General features: G+C 45.1%; 1 protein-coding gene across 1 annotated transcript in view; it reads right to left on the reverse strand.

The window, feature by feature from the left end:
• Nucleotides 1–21,770, reverse strand: part of LOC104309725 (unconventional myosin-X-like) — a 90,749-nt gene that overhangs the window by 57,899 nt on the left and 11,080 nt on the right. Inside the window, exons 2-9 of the mRNA XM_054175253.1 lie at nucleotides 18,340–18,438; nucleotides 14,188–14,346; nucleotides 9,837–10,024; nucleotides 9,459–9,593; nucleotides 4,360–4,484; nucleotides 3,089–3,102; nucleotides 2,374–2,458; nucleotides 1,248–1,351 (exon numbers count right to left, since the gene is read on the reverse strand). Of these exons, the coding sequence (XP_054031228.1) occupies nucleotides 1,248–1,351; nucleotides 2,374–2,458; nucleotides 3,089–3,102; nucleotides 4,360–4,484; nucleotides 9,459–9,593; nucleotides 9,837–10,024; nucleotides 14,188–14,346; nucleotides 18,340–18,438 (909 nt within the window). The remainder of the gene's footprint in view (nucleotides 1–1,247; nucleotides 1,352–2,373; nucleotides 2,459–3,088; nucleotides 3,103–4,359; nucleotides 4,485–9,458; nucleotides 9,594–9,836; nucleotides 10,025–14,187; nucleotides 14,347–18,339; nucleotides 18,439–21,770) is intronic.

Here is a 21,770-nt window from a genome sequence, read left to right on the forward strand (position 1 = left end):
GTGTCATGAATCAAAGACCCTCCCTGTTATACCCCTGTCAATGATGATCACTGCCTCCCATACTCTCCTTAATTTACTCTATCCTCATCTAAGGTAAGTGGGCATTTGCTGTATCCTCACATTGGACTTTGCTGTTGCCACTGCCTGACTGTCCCAAGAAGAAGGTGTTTGTCCTTGCCTGTGTGAGAGAATCCTTCCCTGCACACTGGCAGTAAAGCTTACTGATGTCACTGGACTGCTTCTACATTCTGCCTTATTGTCTTCCCTGAAGGACAGATCCTTACAACATACTTGATTCATTTTGATCCACATAAGCCCTTAATTTACTCTAGCTTGCCATAGTAGATTTATGCAACAATATTTAAACACAGGCTTCCAGCATCAACTGCTTGAAGGTCAGAAGCAGGTTACAAGATCGTAAGGAAGTACAGCACAGTCCCCCTGTTTTAATGCATGCATGTGAAGCAGGGTTCTTGGGGCATAAACTGACTGAGAGGCAGGATCGGTTTTCATGCATTTGCCCTGTCAGTGGGGCACTCAAGAGTTCTAGTTCCCATCTTTCCTCCAGGCATCTCCTCAGCTGAAGTTTAGATGTCACGTTGCCATTGAACCCTCTGTTGTGCAGGAGACATTTCCTTCCCGTAAAATACATCTAAACAAGAGCTACTGAAATCCTAAGATGATTCCTCACATCTTGCCTATCTGGTTTCACCTACATTATTAAAGCCCTCAGGCCAATAACCACTTATCAAACAAAACAGTAGAGTATTCATCCTGCTAAACCCATGACCTCTGGTACAGTTACAGATGTTTATTGAAATCTGTGTGCTATTTCAGAATATGCAGTTTGCACGGGGGGGACAACTTTACCAGAACTTTTCTGAAGGACATTACCTTCATTCCAAACAGTTCCTTTCCTGATGGTCAGTTTGAGGTTCCCTGCATCAGGCAATCATCTAGGTGACTCCCAGGAACCACTATGGGGTGGCAGTTGGGGTTCATGCTTCCCCAAGCCTCCATCATTCTAAATTATTCATCCTTGACTGTTTCCCAAATTCTGCTGTTTCTGTACCCTAAAACCACTCTTCAAGCCTCTTTTTTTTTTAACCATAAGCAGGTAAAGCCGAGTTTCAGACTCATCAAACATCAAATATTGGCTTAGGGCAAATAAATTCTGCCTGTGAGATTCAGACCAAGCAGCACATTTCACCCATGACCTTGTGCCCAAAAGTTCAGACAGGACTCACCATGACCTTACTGAACATCTCTACGTCGTTCAGGTTCTGATCAGTCACACAACCAGACTGGTTCAAGTAGCGGTAAGCCTCTGGCTCAGAGAGGGAGAGGCTCTCTGCAATAGAGGACAAAGAGGAAAGGAGGAGAAAGACAACCATTTATTTAGCAATCAGCCTTTTCATTCTGTAATCTTGGACCCCCAAAAGCGTGCATGTTTTCCACAGGGAGAGAGTTCATCTGAACAGATTCCATGTTCCTCAAAAGCCACGCATAGGCAGTGAATGCATTGGAGAAGGGAAAGAGTAGGGCGTGCGGCAACAAAGCTTGCAGATGGTATGCAGAATGTTTTATAACAGTCAAATCCCAAGCTGCAGAGTTGTGAAGAATATTGCACTGCTGAATTGACTCAGAAAAAAACAAACAAACAACAAATGCCCAGAAGATTAAATTCAATCTCACAAAGTGTACAGACAAATAGTCCTAACTGTACACATACTGCTAAATGGGGTGTCACCACTTGAGAGAAAGTTCAGAAAGTCATAGTAAGATTTCTGAAAGATATCATCTCAGTGCTGAGCAGCAGTCAAAAACTTCCTTCAGTTTTAGAAGGAACATAGAACTAAACATAAAACCAGAATTAGATGCTGCACTGCAAAAAGGATACTTCCACAGCTGGCAGCTGCTGCTTTCTCTCCATGCCCTCTGCCAAACCCACTTTTCCTGTCCCTACATACAAATCTGCCTGGTCTTTCTAGTCCTTATCACTACTTTTATGTATACTGAAGGTTTGTGTAAAAGTATGTCTGTCAGTCCAACCTCTGAAGTCCTTGAACAGCTTCCATCAGCATCTAATTCAAGGATCTTTACCCTTCCTTTCCCTTTAGCCAGCTTCATTACCTCATCACTTTGCAGAGAATTTTCCTTCCAGCCTAGAATGCCTGAAGTATCTTCTCTCATATAGCATTTCTGTCATCCTCACCCTCCCTCTTTCTCTCAACTCCTGTTTCTGTTTCTCATGAAATCACCATATGGCATTCAGAAAATACTTAAAGTATCTGAAATATCCATGCTCTCTCCACCTGCTTCATATACTGGACTGGAAAGACAACTGAGTCATATCCCAGAAAATGAAATTACCTTTCTGCTCCCCACTCACACCAGCTAGCAAAGCATAAAAGATGTGGTAATTCCTCTCTCCAGGGTTCTGGTGTACCACTCTGTTCTGAAACAAAGAATACAGGAGTAGCCAGTAGAAAAGAGATCACACTTGTGGCTGCAAGGGCAATGACGGGACTAGTATACAGGCAATTCTCCAGGGCCAATGCACAAGAGAGGCCTCTTCCAGTTTAGTTATCATGTTGTATAAATAAGCTCTGCATCAAGATCTTGACATGTGTGGCTGTGCAAGTCAGCACATGCAGATTTCTCTGAACTCAGAGAATGTGTGCATGGACAAACTGAACCTTGTCAGTTCTAACCCTGCTCCTCAGTCCAAAGTAAAATACACCAGAGCAGAGATGTTGTGGAGTTGTACCCTCATATTAATCTCTATGGAACTGAGTTTCCAGGTACATGTTCTTTCTCCCTTTCCTCTTGGTAAACAGCTTTTTCTTGGGAGTCTCTCTGTAATGCACAGAGTTTATCAAAGACAGGTGAACAGATGCTGAGAGATAAAGAAAAAACATTGTTCCTACACCATCCTCTTCCTCAGCTGGGACAGCTGCAGTAGTAACACCTAAAGAGCTAATAATATCTATGTGCTGTAATGGTGGCAGCATCATCCAGGAGATCTGGCACTGCCCCACCATACCATGGGGAGGCTCACCCAGCAGTCAGTAGAGGTGATACCTACCTTCTCCAGTAAATCTGAACAGCATGTTAAGGAGAAAACATTCAAATGACATATGCACAGGTCTCTTGACAACTGACAAAGAATCTTCTAGACACATTAAGATGAACCTTGTAACAACCAACAAATCATTAAAGAACTGTTGCTTTGGAAAGTGGGCTAAGAGCAGCCCCAAACATCCTTCTTCCCTACTCCTTATCCAAGGAGGTATTATGTCCTAAAGAGATATTTAAAAGGGAGGGTCAGATAGAGCACAATGGTGAGGAAACCTAACAAAGGATGAGCCACATTAGGGACACTTAGAAATCTGAAAGTCTGTATGACACACAGAAGTCTTGCATCAGTTCTCATTACTTCAGCAGGAGATTGCAATCTTTAACCTACTGACAGCACAAAGAACAAAGACTAAACAATCCAAGATTGTTATTTACAACAATAGTAAATTCATCTGGCTGCTACTCCAGTGGAAACTGATGTGGTTTGCAGTCAGCAGCAGCTTTGAAACCAAGAAATGCAGCCAGGGCTGCTTTAGCTGCCTTGTATAGACAAAGATTCATCAAAGCCTTTGGGAGAAGAGTACATGGGCATACAAAGAAGGAAGGTGTCATAGCACAAGATCATTTGATAATTTCCCTGTCCTTTATGCCACTAAAACAGCATCCCTAGGGAAGTGGTCACAGCACCAAGCTTGTCAGAGTTCAAGGAATGTCTGGATGACAGTCTAAGTCATGTGGTTTAGTTTTAGGTAGACCAGAGCAGAGCAGGGGTTTGGACTTGACAATCCTTACAGGTCCCTTCCAAGTTGAGATATTCTATGATTCTATGGTCAGAGTTCCAAGGCCCACTGGAGATGGGCAGCCCAAAACAGGGAGTTATAACTGCAGCTCTAAATTCCTGTTCTCCTCAGAATATACAGAATATATTGATTCTTAGCTTGGTCTCACTTTTATAAGTCGTTAAGTCATTGGCAAAGCTAAAAGAAGGGAACAATCTTCTGAGAAAGACAGGATGTAATCAAAATGAAGGATCTTCCTAGTCAGCAAATTCTAGAGATTTAAGTAACAAGCAACGTGACTGCCAAAGTGAAAAGTCAAACACCTCCCTGCCTCCTGTAGTACCTAGACAAAAGGCTTTCCAGGGTTAGGTGCTACAGAGCCACAAAACAAACACTTCTTCCCACTTTAAGCTGCAAATTTGGCCACAGTTATAAACTGCCTTTGAGCAACTGTGATGAGAAATTTCCTCAGCCCATCCATTTCTGGAGAAAAGGATACAATCAGTTACTCGGCCTCCCTGGATGTGTCCATGTTGAGAGAAGTGCAGCTGGATGAACTTGCCAAAGCGGCTGGAGTTGTTGTTATAAACTGTCTTGGCATTTCCAAAGGCCTCCAGGATGGGGCTGCAGAAACAAGGCAAAGAAGATACGATTGTTGATGAGATACCACTAAAACTAAGCATGTGCCCAGCCTTTTGCCATTTGCACAGCATGCACTGCCATGTGAGATTAATTTGTTACAGCACCAGACTGGACAAGCAAGAAGAGCTCAAGGGCAAGGAAGGATGGCAAGAGCAATTTAACACGCTGCTAGATAAATTTTAAACCATTGGGGTAGGAGTTGATTAAATCAGTCCCTGGTCAGCATGGGCAGCTGATGTTCATGCTGTCAAGGGCATACCCCACCGATGTGGCTTCAGGAAATTAAAGGTGGCAAAACCCAGTCAGGTTGTGTGTTTAAGACAGCAGCATCCCATTAAATTTTTTTCAGGTATTTCAGAAGCATCAGGCATAAAGGGCAAACACTCTGTAGCTTTAAACCACATTTTTGTTTCTGCTTCTTCCTTTGAAAGAAGACACTATGAGCCATCTCTTGAAATTACAAACATTTTCAAACAAACAAACATAGTACTAAGCTGATTCCTTTGACACTGACAGTTGACACTGAAACATACAAGCCCTTGCTACTTAAAATCTTCCTTAGGTTGATACAAGCCATGTGGTTTCCAAGTAGGGGGACTACCCACACACTGCAGACTTGAAAAATTCATTCTGAGAAAGCCACATCATCCACTTCAGGAAAAAAAAACAATGTTGGGAAAAACCTCAGAGAGGTGATCAGCTGAATTCTGTCTCCCGGCCACCCTCCGGTCTTCAGGAGGTTCACAGAACATGGAAAATAGTGAGTTAAAAATGCAGCAGGGTTCTTCCTCCACAGAACAGTACGAGGGAAAAGCCTAAGCCATTCAAACTGACACACTGAATCCAGGATTAAAATATTCACTTTTGTATGTTCAGCCAATTCTAAAACAATCTGAGGGTGTGACAAGCGAGGAGTCATGGAGACGCTGCAAGAGCAGCCTGTGTGTGGTCATGTTTAATTTTAATATGCATAGTTATTTAACAAAAAAATATTGCCATTATTGCCCTGAGAAATACAGGCTTTTAAAACACACACACACTGATACACTGTGCGGCTCCACTGCAGACAGGGGTGGATGCAGGGCTGTTCACAAGTTAATAATTATGACAATCACAGCTACAGATACCACTGGACTTTGATGAAGGCTTCAGGCCTTGCAAGCACTGTGTCCAGTTCTGGGCCCCACAATTGAAGAAGGACACTGAGACTCCTGAACATGTCCAGAGAAGGGCAGTGAGGCTGGTGAGAGGTCTCGAGCACAAGCCCTATGAGGAGAGGCTGAGGGAGCTGGGATTGTTTAGCCTGGAGAAGAGAAGGCTCAGGGGAAACCTTATTGCTGTCTACAATGGGTGGTTGTAGCCAGGAGGGGATTGGTCTCTTCTCCCAGGCAACCAGCACCAGAACGAGAGGACACAGTCTCAAGCTGCGCCAGGGGAAGTTTAGGCTTGAGGTGAGGAGAAAGTTCTTCACTGAGAGAGCTGTTAGCTATTGGAATGGGCTGCCCAGGGAGGTGGTGGAGTCACTGTCCCTGCAGGTGTTCAAGAGGGGATTGGACGTGGCACTTGGTGTCATGGTCTAGTAGTCATGAGGTCTTGGGTGATAGGTTGGACTTGATGATCTTTGAGGTCTTTTCCAACCTTGTTGATTCTACGATTCTATGGTAAGTGCTAGCTAAGTGGGAGCTGCATTTGTGGGAAAGGTCCAACAACCTTCAGCAAAATTCAGGCAGCATTTTCCTACTTGAAAATACCTTGTCTCTTGAAAATATCACTTGAAAGAAACAAAACCATAGAAATTAAATTGCTCTGTTAAAACATGTTACAATCATAGAAATCCCAGCCACAGAAATCTGTGCGCACAGATCAGGAGGTAAGTTCCTTGCCTTGGAGAATTTGAACTCCAAGACCCATGCCTCTGCAAGAGCTATGCCTCTGAAACACACTAATGCCATGAATCAACACAAAATAATGAGCACAATGAGAAAAAGGGAGGACAGGGACAGTGCAGTTACCAACCAGACAATCTTTATGGCTGTAAATCATGTTAAATTAGATAAGGAATGCACAAGGAAGTATCTTTATAGTTTGGTTCGGCAATAGGCTCATGCACTTGAGTGCAGAAGTCTTTCAGGGACAGGGGAGGAAACAGGCACATGGGTGTCTGAGGCTGGCAGCAGCTGCAGGGCAGAGAGGTGGCTGAGCAGATAGTGGCAGGAATGAAGGCAGGTGCACTAGCAGGCACATCACAACACACCATTCGATGGAGCAGTGAACTGTGCAAGCTGGAGTGACGCCGGCTGCTTGGCAGGACATGGGCAGAGTGTGTTGCAGGACTCAAAACAATGGGAAGCAGTTTCAGCAGGGCAGCAGAAGGCAAAGCCTGGGTTTTGGAAACACTGACATACACAGGACTGAGAAACATAGCTGATGACAAAAACCAAGATTCAAGGACTAGAGGGATGAATTACAGGAAAGGTGGCTATGCTGCCAGTAGTGGCACCCAAGATGAAAAACTGAGATTCTGAGTGGAGCAAGCAAGAAAAAAAGCTAAAAGGGAAGTTAGCAAAATTTGTAAAGGAATGATGGATACTTTCCAGAAGGAAAACAGACCGATTGTCAAGGGAGTCTTCAGAGCTCAATTTCTGAGAAATACACCAAGTATGAATGTTACAACACACCAATAATGGAAAGCTGACGATGCTTTGTTTATAATGCTGTCTGACAGCACTGTTTCTGGGTACATGCTAGGGTGCAAGGATGAAAATCGGCCACAAGCTAACCAGAGGAGGGCCAATGGCAGAGCAAGTGAAGCTGAACCGCAAACATAGGAGGTAGACTTGCTGGGAGTGGCAGCAGCTTCTGGCTCTGGGCCAGGTCTTCAGCTTCTCTTCCTCAAGGAAAAGGTAACAAATCAAATTCTCTTGCACTCACATTGCAATAGGTCAGAAACACACACGAGAGAGGTTGTAAGCTCTTACTCCACCTCACAGCTGTGGGATCTTGCAGACTCAGGAATCACCTATCTACCATCGCAAGCTTCCTGGATCCCAGTCAAGTCACCACTTAACTGCTAAGTGGGCTTGAGCCTTCTAAGCCGCTTGCCTTAAAGTGGATTTTGCAGATCTTCAGTCGTGACTGTATCACACTTAAGAGCTTGTTCCAATCTGCAGATGTCTCTGGTAAAACCTGCACACCTGCAGAGGATAAATCATCCGACGACGCTCTCTTCAGCATCAGGTCCAAAGGCAACAACCCTTCTGCTCAATGCTCCTCTGCATATAAGGATCCTAAAATCTGCAATGCTCTTGTCTCTGCCATGTATGGCACTGCATGTCTGGTTTTAGTTTCACCACAGTTACTAGCAACTCTTTTTGCATCACTGTCTTCCAGGATAGGTTTCTTCTCTCTACTCTCTGGGCCCTGAAATATACCATGTGCACGAGAGTCACTTCCACACAGATGGTTCAAAGGTTTCTAGCTTATGACACAACTAGATCCTTTTGCAGACATTTGATTTACTCCTCTGCAGGCTTCTCCAACTACCACAGGCTCACAAACTGGGGCCAACCTTTGACAGCACCAAACTACAAGACCCCAGCAAGTGCTTCAGTCAGAGGTGAGAGAGTCTTGCGTTGGGAAATGTTTCATTTGGTTTAATGTATTAAACAGAATTCGGGTGTTACAAAAAAGGAGGACATGAACAATAAAGCAGACACTTTGCTCTCTTCCCAAGGCATACCTGAAAGTCTAACATGTATTATCCTCCTTTATTTAGCCTCAGTTTCTATTTTTACCTCAGGTTACAACCAGTCCCTTGCAACTCCCCTGCAACTCCCCTGACAAGGCAGTGCAGGGAGCTGGGGGTACACACACAACTCTGTCTTCCCTGTTGCTCTTTACTTCCTCATTTTCTCTGCTGCTCTTAGCCTCTTACTGGTCTTCCTCAGCTGCACTCTGCTTCTTCAGGTTTTCCTGATATTTTTTTCACTGGTGTCCATCTTCTAGAACAGTCCCTAAGGGATTTCCCTGCCCTGATGTGGGTCATGGCCCCTCAGAGGTGTCCTTGCCCTGGCATGGGCCATGGTCCCTCCGGGGTGTCAAGACCTCCTGACCTCCTTTGACATGAAAGATGCTCCACAGAGTGTGTTTCTATCCCCGCATGGCTGCCAGTTTCTTTCTCAACACATCTGATCTGGGATGCCATGCAGTTCCCTGCCTGCCTTACACCTTGGCAAAATTTTGGTGGGTGATGGCTATTCCCTGGTGCAAGCTCCTGCCAAAATCAGTTTTGATCAGCCTGGGGCCTCCTGTCATACAAGCCCTGCTGCAGCCCCCAGCAAACCTCCTCACTTGTACCACTCACAGCTCCCATGAATGTTTCTCTGTGAAATCATCTGTCTGAACAGCAAGAGAGCTGCAAGGTGGCCCACAGGACCTCTGAGGGCAAGACATACTGAAGGCCTGAAACCAACAGAGGCTGGGGGAGAGCAAGATGTAAAGCAAGAGACCAAAAGTCAGAGTATGATGGAGGCTCACTACAAGCACCGCCACAACTGAGAGCTATGGAATACAAGGACAGCCTGGGACAGCCAGGAAGGGATGTCGCCCACATCCTCTCCAGCCACTGCCAAAAGTGATCTGCAGATGAGCTCAAGAGTGCAAGCCAGGCAGGCATGGGACATGAGTTACCAAAGGAAGGAGAGATCCCAGCCTTGACTAGAGCATTGATTCTCTGGGTGCACCCTGTACTGCTATTGGAAAGATGCCTAGTTCATCAAAGAGTAGCTGGAAGAGCAGCCAGCGTGAGGTGTCCGAGTGAGACCATGACCTCCACATTTTCCTGACATGGCACAGTTCAGCTGCATCATCCTCACTGCCCAGACTTGGCTGCATCCACAGCCCAGCTGCCTAGAAGGCAGTGCCTCTGCACACTGGTGTCTGTGAGGGTGGTCATACCTGCTCTCCAAGATGGCTTCTTCAACATGAGTGCTCTTCTCAGACACAGGTGCCCCAAGGGAGGTCTGGCTCATGGCTGACAGAAATTTCAGCAGCAACTTGGTGCTCTCAGTCTTTCCAGCTCCACTTTCTCCACTGTTAAGGAAAAACATACCTTTGATTCATGAAGCCAGGACAAAAAGAGTTAATGACCATCCCACCCACAGCAGAGACATGATCTTCAGGAATAAACATGTGGCATCTGCACTGTGGCAAGCAGGAATCAGGCAAAGGATAGGGAGGCTGGTGTGGGTATTTAGGCAGATGTCATTGCCAACAAAGCAGCAGGAGCAAGGCAGGTAATGCAGTCAGGGAATTGCTGGCTCTCCCATTTCTGACCTTATCAGAACACATTGGCTGTCATGACGCTTCCACAAGCAGCAGTAGCACTCATTGGCCGTAGCGAAGATATGGGGAGGCAGCTCACCCAGGCGGTGCTGTCTGTACAGCTCTATGGCATCCACGCTGTACAGACCAGGGATGGGTTTGTAGGGATTTACTGATGCCAAGATGGAACCAATGTTTGTCTATGGGGAGAAAACAAAACAGAGCAAGGAAATAAAACTCCTGGGGAAAAAAAAAACCCCACACACAACAAACATGACAAACTTGGGCCCTAAAATAACTCATGGTGATGGGAGAAAGCTTCAGTAAGGAAGTCTGCCTGGAATTTGTCAAACCCCAGGGCAGGGTCTACATGACTGGGTATAGGACTTTGAATTTTGCTGCTTTACAGTAACATGTTCTTAGCCCGTTGCCTTTGCTAAATAAGCTTACACAATTTACAGTCAAAGCCATCATCATACCCAGTGCTACCCTGCACTATGCTTGAAGATGAAAAGCAGAGCCAGGACTGAAGGAGTGTCAAGAGGTACCTTCAGTGCCCCTATTCACATCTGAAGTGGAGGGGGCCTGGCAGAGTTCAAGCACCTCCTGAACAAAGAGGTGGGACACAGAGACGCGCACAGATGTGTGCAGAGAGCCACTGCAGCATACCAATTTTCTTCTGCTGAAAAATGCTGTTTGAAGCAGCTGAAATCATTTGGTAAGCCAAATCAAAATTGACAGCTGAGGATGAAGCTCAGGATTTCCCCTCAAAATATTTCTGTGTTTTCTAAACGTTCTGAAAATATTTATTTTGAAAAAAATCTCACAGTTCAATGAAAGAGATAGTACAGCTTAAAGTGAAATACCTAAAGCCTAATATTGAATTTCAAACATACTATTTTGTGAAGTCAGAGGAGATTAAATTTGATTTTTTGGGGCATGACTTTCTCGGTTCAGCCAAGCAGCTCAAATCCAGTTATTCCCAGAGCTGCTTCTAACAATGGCTTTGAGATATGGCCAACACCTATCTTAAATCCTGCTGCTGGTATGGTGGCTTCCTTCACAGGGGTATCTTGGGCTGTTTTACTCCAGGAATATCCATTCTCAGCAGGGGTGACAGAAGAAGTTCTAGACTCCTGCAGTAGGTGCCAAGCGTGGTAGCCAGGGACAACACCTAGTGTGACTGCCAAACTACGAATTATGAGTCACCATGTACATATACAAGGATTTGCATGCATCCATTGGAGAAGCTGAAAATGAAACATTTGGTGACAAGAAAGGCACATGCTTGCTCCCTGCCAAATGAAATCTGGGGCCATACTGCAATACTAAGCTCTGAAGCCAGACTAATAAGATGATGTAGTCACCAAAATATTTAAAAGTCATTTATTAAAGCAGCAGCCAGAGATCATCAGGGGGAAAATAAACATATCATCACCTAGGCCTAACTGCATTATCAGCATGAAGAAGAGAGCATGGAACAAGTTGTGAGGACCTGCTGACATGGACCTCTGTGGACAGAAATACAATTCATTGATGACAAAAACTCTAAGCAAGCAGATGATCTTTGGCAAGACAGGTGGAAAGAAATAGGAAAGCACTGAGAGAGAAAAATGGATTGAGAAAAAGCACCATACAAGCAGGTGAGTAACAGATTTTGTCCAGAGACTACAAGACAGAGATGTCCATCCTAAGACTTCTCCCAGATCTTCAAAGCACTTTCTCCTCTCAGATGTTTCATCTTGCATTTTCTCATTCTCCCAAGCAGCTGACTTCTCATCACAGCGCTGTATAGAACTTCTTCAACTATAGCTATCCCTTTCAAAGGAGTTTCTAGGAAATTTTTTCATCTCCCTGTTGCAGCCTCCTCACTACCTGCAGTCCTCTTATAGACAATTTCTACCCACAATTTTTAATAGCAGGAGCATTTGTGCATTAACCATGTACATACCAGCTGCTGTATGGGCAAGGAGTAATTGTCCCCAGAGAACTTTGCAGAGCAGGACAAGCCACATGTGGCATGTCTACTTCTCAAGACAATAGATCCTACCTGCATAGTTAGACATAGCAGAGCTAGGGACAGCACAAACTGTGCAGCCCCTGACTCATTTATCACTCATGTTATCCTGTTTCTGACTGTATTAAGAGATACAAAAATAGCAGGAATGAAGGGGGAAGATGCACCCCTAAAAGCTGCAGGCTGTTGCTGTGCTCATATAACATCCTTTAAAAGTTTGGTATAGATTGAATAGTATTTCCTTGGAAAACAAAAGGAACTGTTGAGACTGTCAGTATTGCTGCAACACATTAATATGGCTACCACACCAGTGTAGATATACTGCTACCTACACTCCCTGACCAAAACCAATCCCCTTTAGGAGCTCATGGTAGGATGCCTCCAGGAATATAGCTCAGCACTGCCCTTTTATACTGTAGTTCTTCACAGTCTCAGTTTTCCATCCTCTCATTAATTATTTTATTCTTACTTATTTTTAATACTAGTTGCCATTAACTCCAGGTTACTTGTTCCTTCAGGTGAATTTGTTTTCCAGAAAATGATGTCATTTCTCACATGTTTCTAATCTCTCTTATTTGCTTCCACATATTTTTAGCCCTGACTGATAGGAATGACTCCTCTCACTACAGCTTCACCTGCAGCCTTAGCCTATGTGTTCTACTTGTGCAGAGTGCTGAGGATGATAATAAATGAACCGAAGCCCTGCAATGTTCATGGCATTCACAGATCACTGCAGATCATTAGGTGGCACTACAGCTGACATTTTCACTTGCTGCTTAAATGAAAACTGTATGCAGCTGGACAATGGCAAAACCTAATAGACAGTGATGAGGTATCTGCACTACTCATGTCTGCACTGCAGAATTGCAAACCAGCACGTTGTATGGTTTGGTGTCCTCCAAGCCAGACATGGTGCAGTCATGTATCTGAATACAACCCCACTCAAGGGGCTGCTACACATGAAGAACAACTGCATGATGTTACACATGTCAGCACGTTACAGAAGTCAGGCCCCTTCATGAATCTCCAAAAAACATTTAGATCTGAGGTGGACAGCTGACATTCATGCACTATGGACAGGCAGAAGTGACATCATATTTAAACTTTAACATGCATAGTGAAGGCACAGCATTCATGTTGAATAGGATATGGAGATATGGCTGCTTTAAGACTGTCACAGTGTTGGCATTGTGGCATTTCTGGTGTAAGGCACAGAATGAAAAGGGAGAGAATGCTGCCTCATGTTTCAAAGTGTGACAAAGGGGAAATGGGAAGAATATACCCAAATAGGCAAAAGGTTGCACAGACACTCAGCACAACTCAAACACAGGTCAGAAAGAGCACGAAATACTAAGGCCATCAAAAGAGAGTGTACTGCCACAGGATCACAAAGCTGCATTGATAACAGGCAAGTGGGTCTACAGCAGCAAGAAGGAGAATTCACAGTCTCCTCTGCATGCCAGTGTAGGAGATGGCTCAGAAATGGGGTCACTTTATTGATCATTTCCTGGAATACAGGTGCATAGGGTTTGGTTGCCTCAGTAACAGTTGCTATGCAACACAGAGATTTTACATTTTTCTTGTCATAATCTGAAAAACTCTGTGTGCATATAGCACGGACAAGCAAGGTAAGAGTAAAGCAAGGTAGAACAGTCTTTGTAATACATTTCCCTTGTCCTCTCCAAGTCTCAGAGGAGCATGCTGCCACCCCAGCACTTCAGGGACATCGCATCCCAGGTGTGCTTTCCCTCACAAGTCCCCTTCCTGGCACTCGCCTCATTCCTGAGGGCCCAAAAGGGAAATCAGGAGGTGCTTTGAATGCTCATCTGTGCAAGGAGAGCAAAGCAACCCCCATAAAAACCATAACTGCACGTGAAAGCAGAAGAATTAGTCAACAGGTTTGCTCTCCTACTTCGTTAAACAGTAGTTTTTGCAGATGAGGAGGTATATTCGGCAACAACCTGTGTACACTGCACTTTCTAGTCTGCTTGGCCATTAAACCTCTGAACAGCAATAAAGAGGAATCCAGGGAACATGAATGCCAGCTTGGAAAACACAGATGTTCATGCCACTGGATACAGAGCTGCACAATTATCATGAAGCCTAGAGGTGAATGTTCATGTTCTGGGAGGTCTTCCATAGATACAAAGAGGGCCCTCTGGTTAAGGGTAGGGTCTCACAGAGCTGATGAAGCTGGCAAGGCAGAAAAAGTATCTCAATTTCTACCCACGTGAAACAATGTTTAGGAAACAACGATAAAGCCTGTATTTAATATGCAAAGTGGTAGCCCTGAAGCTTAGTAAAAATCATTAGCCAGAGAAGATGTGGCACAGCTAGAGCACTTACATAGATGTTACCCTGCTGGTAGCGCTGGTGCAGGTTAAGCAGGATGGCAGCTTCATGCAGATCTCCCAGCATGGACATGTCTTCTACCCCATCAACACTGGTCTGGTGCATTGGCAAGACCTTTTCTCTGGATAGGGAGGCCTTGGGGTATTGGAATACCTGGAAGAATGGAGAGAAGGACAAATAAGCTCATGACACCTGGGCATATGGTCTGATTTCCTACCAGAAACATGCCCATTTCCACAGCTTCATAATTCAGCACTGGAAAAGGAAATGAATAAGGCACAGATCCTATTTTTATAATCACTCTTCTGTTCCTGTTCCTATTTGATCTCTCTGGCCAGAAATCACACAGCACACCCCCTTCTTTTGCTACAATGTTAATCTCTTACCTTCACTACTGACAGAGACAGATCAATGCAAGCTTACTTGCATTTTACTCAAATCCCCTTAGCAGGGGCACAGCAGCAGCCTCCAGCTGCCCTAGGCTGGACAGGTATTGCACACTGCACTCAGGACCCTGAACAATGATGGCAGCTGCTCCCTAGAGACCAGGCACAGTCTTTCACAAAAACACAGGTGGGATTTTGTCTCGTGAGTGTGAGGAGATCAAGGCAAAGCTTATTCACATTCCAGGGTTTGCCCTGCACTCTCCATAGGAGCAGCCAGAGAGTGTCTGGGAAAGGTTTCTGTCAAGAGCAAAGGAAAGCAGAGCAGATAAGAAGCCAAATGAAGTACTGACATCCTGTGCACACGCTGGCACGTGTGTGTATGATGCAGCTTTTAAAGTGTATGTACAGTGACATCTATTAACCTCTATCACTGCTCTGGGAAGTACCCACTTCTCTCTCTAAGCTGTTGTACTCTTCTTACCTCAACTGCTGCATCCTTCTTCCTGCTAAAGCTTCCTCCTCCTCAATAACCCACTCTTCAGCTATCAGGTTATCTTCTTCATCCTGTTTCAACGCAGCTGAAATTATGTGACTGTTCCCCTCCACCACAGCCACATCCCAGTCTTCCTTTCCTCCTTCTCAAGCACGATGCTGGCATTTTGCAACAGTTATTTCAGTTGCTTCCCACTCTTGGATTCCACCATGTGCCATCTCCCCCCCAGCATCCCAAGCTGCACTAGATGGTAAGACCCAAGACAGACAGATGGGAGACTTCATACAGGCAGGCTGGAGGAGCAAACTGGCCTGCACTAACCCTTCCAAAGAAAACTGGGCTCTTCCTTCCCTTCTGGGGGTATAGTCTCTACCTCATTTCCATCCCTGCTTGTCAGCATTCCCAGATGCCCCAAGAAACTGACAGACTCCATACGGAATGAACCATGATCAATAATGGTTATCTAACTGGTTTCTCCTGCCTGCTTTCCTGGAGTCCTCAGGCTGCCATGACTGCTAGGCAGAGGCCATCCACACAGCTGCAGGCTGAAGACAGAATGAGGTCACCCTTCCCCCTTCAGTGAGCCACCCTTATGAGTTTCTTGCAGGGCACTTATAGCTGCAGTGCGTTGCAGGTGCCCAGCAAGCACTGCTGCTCAGCTCTGAACCTGCATCCTTGCCAGCAAGGGGAAGGAATAACCTGGCACAGGATCCTTTACCAGACACCCATGATGCCTGCAAAAGCCTGCACAAATGAAACAGCGACTGTCTTCCTGAAGGGAGCTGGTGGGGAGCAGCAGGATCCTTTCCCCAGATGTGTTTGCTCCAGGTCAGCCCAGTCACACCTAGTATTACAAGGACTCAGTTTCTTCCACTGGGATATTGCCCACAGCCCAATTATTGCTAGTCATGAGGCTTTCAAAAATACATAGGTCATGCTCCTGAACAGAGTAGAATGAAGCCCACCCAGGCTCTCTCCAGGCCTCTCTGGTCTTCTCCAGACCACTTCTGTGCCTGGGTATCAGAAAGCTGTGACTGCCAGCAGCAGGACCCTCACTCTGCAAGCATAGACTGCCAAACTGCCAACTGGACACATCTTTGAAGGGGACAAGTCCAAAACAGTATGACATGATCTTTTCTTACATCTGCCTGACACTTACTCATTTACTACTGGATTGTCAACACACTACTGGATGGCCTGAAGAGACCATCTAAGGAAAAAGCTAAGTGGACAAGTGTCCCTAAAGACACCAGGCAGTCAGGCACCTGTGCCAAGAGGCTGCTATGCATGAAGAATAACTGTGTGATGGGTAAGAGCTTCTTTCTTTACTTGATCTTGTAGACAGCGCCAGAACAAATGGGACCTTAAAGACTATCAGGGGCCCTAAATACACAATAAATTATTAGTAGGAATTAGATCATCATCTGTGAAACCTGTCTTGAGCCATTTGATAGGAGGCATTCAGTCACCCCTCCCTAAAAAAAACCTTTTCCAAGATCTTCAAAGAGAAGTAAGTTCTCCAGCAGGACTGCAGCAAAGGTGCATTAGGAGCATGGGCTCTGGTAACCCCTGGACAGAAACACTGCAGAGGTGAAATACAGTCCCTGGAGGAGTGGTCTGATGCCACACTGACACCACACCAGAAGCCAAGATGTCACCTGTCTCTCCCTAAAGCTGGGGACATTCACCAAATACCCTTGCCCATAACTACAAGTCCAGCAGCTCACCCCTCCTCAGGTGGCAAGCAAGGGAAGCACATATGGCAGCTACTGTGGAGGACACTGAATAAAACGAGTCCTTTAATGCTTTATTCATAATCCATAAAGCACATACTCCTTCAGCCTAGTGGTTTCTTCTTCCATGGAAGAAAACTCCCAAATTCATTTTTTTTTAATACCTGTGACTCCACACAGCACATTTTCTTATATGGACACAGGCTGGTGGTGGGTGCACTCCCTCAGCTGGCTCTGTGCTAGGATTTTGGCTCTATGGTGGGATTTCTGATCTTTCAAACCCAGCTGGCACCTCTGAAAGAACCCCAGAAGAGATAGAAGCACGTCTGGGAGTCACAGAAGTACTCACTGGTTGTTGACCAACTGCAGGCTGCTGCATTATCTATGATGAATGCCCCTGTGATCTCCTAAAATGAGTTAGTGACTACCCAGCACTCCCAAAAGGAGGCAGCTCATCAAGAAAGGATTTGAGAGTCTTGAGTAACCAGACAGAAAATATGTGTGTCTGCTAGGTGAGCTTCTGCTTCTGAGAAACAAATCGGGCTCTTTAAAAAGGAATGATGATTTGCAATCCAGCCCTTTCAAAGCAAGAGTGAAATACATGATAGTCCTACTACTGACTCTCCATCTGCTGCTGTCCTAAAACCCCTTTCCTCCTGCACCCTCCTTTGTTTGCCAGGTAAGGTCTGAAAAAAACCCTGTCCAGTCTTCTGTACAAAGAAGCTGCCTGCAGCAGAGCACAGTTCACCAAAACAGCTGAGCAGATCTAATTGCTCACTGCTGGAGGGCACAGTCCTGCCCATTTCCACATCCTCCTCCCAGCCCAGGCACCAGTTTGACTCACCAAGAACCTCACTGAGGGCAGTGAATAGTTTTCCCAGGATCAAGGAGCTGAGCTGAGCTGACTCACTGAGGACTCTGAATGATTCCCAGAGGTCCCTTCTTACCATGAGCACTGCAGCAATCATTCCAGGGAACCACAAAGAACACAGGGCTGGAAATAACTCAGGGAAAAGACCTGATTGCTATCACTGGCAGCGAGCTCTGCTCTAAGAAGAGTTCAGCTGACTTGTTGAACCGTCCACGCTGCTGCACTTCCACTGCAGACACGGGCAGCTCATTTCCATGTGCCCCTGACCCAAATGGCTGATGGCAAAAGCTGCTGAAGGAGACTGGTGAGCACAACAGTCCTTGCAAGCAGCATGGCTTGCAAGAAGAACCCCCTTGCCCCAGCAGAAAGGGCTGCATAGTTGGTGAAGCTGCCTCTTCCCTAGGAGCATTTTGCCAAAGTTAATGCAACTCCTTCAAAGATGGCACAAGAGAAAACAAGTGAAATGGGCAGGCAAATGAACAGAAGAAAGAGAACAATCTCTTTTTACCCTTTGACATGGTTTGTAACAGAGCTGGGTCGCTTTTCAGACAGAATTTCAGCATTTCAGTTGATACATTTTCTTTTAACAGGAAGGTCATGCAAGAACAAGACGTCAATCTTGAAACTCGGCAGAGGCTACAACCTCAGGCAAACCTCACTTACCATGCCATAATCTGAGGTGAAGAGCACATTTCCGTTGGCACATGAGCCAACAGTGCACGGCTGCAGCTGGTCCTGCTCCCGCAGCCATACCCTGGCACCCTGCAAAACCCAAAGACCTCTCGTTAGAAAGAAGTGGAGCCTGTGAGATGTGCACACGAGAAGCAAATACCCAAGGAAAGCTGTGGGAAGCCATCATATTCAAAGGTTACTTCCAAGCCACAGCTGCTTAAAATTTTTAAGCAAGTCCAACACACATTTTAAAGGAAACTGGTTTTCTTTTTTTTTTTTTAAGGTAACATGAGAAGCAGAACATGTAGTTTTAATTGGCTTCACGCAGAAACCAAAGTAAGGACACAAAGTTTTATAGAAAGAACCATGGAAAGATACAAACACACAGAAATAGTGGCTTCAACTGTCTAAATATTTTCAAACTTAGCTGGTCATTAGAAGTCATGCTATGATAATAATAGCAGAAAATGTAAATAAAGCATGTTTACAATTTCACGCACCCCCACAGCATCGTAAGTCAAAATACTTCCAGAAAGCATCAGCAACAGCTACGGAAACTTCACAAAGCTTTGTCTGCCTCTCCTGCAACAGTTTCCTTCTGTAAGTGACATGACTTGAGTGTTTCTCTGCTGTATATATACACTGATGTACGTATGATGGCCCCCGCTATACGTACAGTTTCACACACACACTACACCATCTTAAATTGCTCACTGTCTCTCAAGACAATCCTAAGCACCAAGGCAGATTATTGACAACACATATGCAGGGACCTGCAGGGCAAGCATATCTCATAGCCTGTCTATCAAGAAAGTGCAGGGGAAATCGGTTTGCTAGATCAGCCTCTTTCATCCTGACTGACTTGGGGACTTGGTACAGGAAACAGAGCAGAAGCAAGAAAGCAAATCAGGGAGAGCCTGACCTGCAATTATGCAGAATTAGACATAACATCCCACTGCATTTCAGTTATTGCATACTAATCTGTTCAATGTCTTCCCATAGAAATCACATAAACTCTGCTTAGGCAAGTACTGAGGAAAGTTGAATTGTTGAGTAACATTAAGGCCAGCCTGCTTTTCATCGACTCATAGACCTACTTTCTTCCTAATTTGTTTTCTGTCCCTAAGTTATTGATTATAAAAGCCCTTCCTATTCTCTTAAACCTGCCAGCACCATTAGCTTTTTGCTTATAGGCTTATGATGTTTGAAGAGATGCAACAGTATTTCTATTATACATTATACAGAATGTGGAAAACTAATTCTATTTTTAATGCTTCATTTTAGTTGGGGGGATGGGGGGGGCTTAAACTACTTTAGTCACTTTAAACACTTTAGTACCCTGGATTTTCCTTACTGTAGAGGATAAGTCCATTGGCCAAACTCCAGCCCTCCCAGTAAAAGAACTGGTTTTAGCGACATTTAAAAAGGCTTACACAACTCTAGCTTCGCTGTTGTGTTCTGCTTTAAAGTTTCCACAGCAGGTGAACTGATTTCCCCTCACCAAGTGAATGAAAAGGGCCAGTGCACCCCAAGCCCCAGGATGATGGGTGGCCTCTCATGGCCAGTGAGCACTAGCTGTAGAAAAAAATGCTTTCTTATGTTACAGATTCAAGTTCTAAGTTCCCAGAGAGCTACTAAGCAATGCACTGAACACAGATTTTGAGGAACTGTATAGAGCTCTTCAGGACATCCTCTTACATTTTCTGAAATTCTTGATGCCTGAGACATAGTGTCCTGAGGGATCTGGGCAAGACATTGCTGTTGAGAAATCATTCATTTCCCAAACCACATTCTGACTACTCTGCATTAAGATATGAACAGCAACATGTGATAGTAAAAGATCTTGTATGCTATTTTCACCAAAGGTTACTTTTCTATAGCACAGTATAGAGCAAAAAGTCAGCAAACAGCAAAGTTGTGTCTGGAGCTTCCAAGAGCAGGATAAAAGAAAACCTTTTCTAATACACTTACCACAAACACACATTCCTAACACGGCATTTCATTGCCTTCAGACACCAATAACCAGCAACACATAGATTACAGCTTGCAGGCAAGTGCAGTTTAACCACAAGCTAGGCCTGCACCCTCGAGCACACGCTGCACCCCAATGCCACAGCATGCATACAAGCACCCACGCAGCATCAGGAGCGTGCCATGCTCATGGAACATGGTCTGTCCCTGCAGGCCAGGGAGGGAGGTCCAGGTTACACATACTCCTAAGCTCAGAAACTTGTTTGGAGGTGGAGGCAGTTGATAATCTGGCACACAATGGGCACAAACACTTTTATTGATGAGGTATCATTCAGAGGCAAAAAGAAAGGAGATGGACAAAGAGATCCCTCTGGTATCTTCACACCAAGAAATGATCGGAAAGTCCAGAACTGACTCAGATCTCTTTCTCAGCAGAAGTCCGTGTGGAAAAGTACTAACAAATAATCTCCAAAGGAGATCTACTTCTTTTGTACAACACTGCAGCATTTCCTACGGGCTTATGGCAGATCCTTCTGGGTGCTGCTAAGTAGAAGGCAACACAATGAAACTCCCAGGCACTGTGGAATTTCAGCTGCCCAGAACTACTCAGTTCAGTTTACTTAGACATTTTTAAAAGAGCAATTGACTCTGTCCATTAGAATAACTGCACCCATTTATGTCGTTTCCAAAAGGAATATCATGCTGAGATAGTTAGACCAGGAACCACAGAGCAAATAGTTATTGTAACTTCTGCCCAGCATAGCCCATTTCCTGAAAGGTTGAGTTTGTTTTAGTGCATCTTCTTCCATCAGCCCCTTTTTCTAAACATGAAAGTCCCAAAGGAGCCTTGACTAAATACTGAAACAGATGGTGACTCCAGAGAGACTGCCCTCGGATCACTCCTCTCTTCCCCAATACCATACATTTCATTGATCAGCTGAAAGGATTAAATTGAGCAGAAAACTTCCCAGAACTGCCAGGCAGCGAGGCTGAAGTTCCATGGGAAAAGCAAGGGCACCAAAGCAGAGCACAGCCCAGCACCGCAGAGAGGTGTACCTGCCAGCTCTGGGGGATCCCAGCTTCCACAGGCACCGCAGATGGTGGTGAAAGCCCTGCTCTTCTAGCACGAGAGCGAACGACGAACGAGAAGATAAAATTGGTTTTCAAATTGGAATGCAGGAGTGCTCACCTGCATCTAGAGGCAAAACCGTTGAACAAAATGAAGCAATGAGCAACCACTGGTTTGAAAAGAACCCCTTCAAAGACAGCGAAGGAGTAACAGAGCAATGAATTTTCTGCAATTGCTTTCCATTGAACAAAGCTGGCTGAGTGCTGGTGCTGCAGTTAACTTGAGCCCTTTATTTAGTAAGAGTAGCTCATCCCCTCCCAATTCTTCTAAGACTTTATTAGGGGAGTTGTTTTGGTTTTAAGTGGAGCAGAAACGGCAAGTA

This window comes from Dryobates pubescens, chromosome 2 (assembly GCF_014839835.1).
Source record: "Dryobates pubescens isolate bDryPub1 chromosome 2, bDryPub1.pri, whole genome shotgun sequence".
NCBI classification, from domain to species: Eukaryota; Metazoa; Chordata; class Aves; order Piciformes; family Picidae; genus Dryobates; species Dryobates pubescens.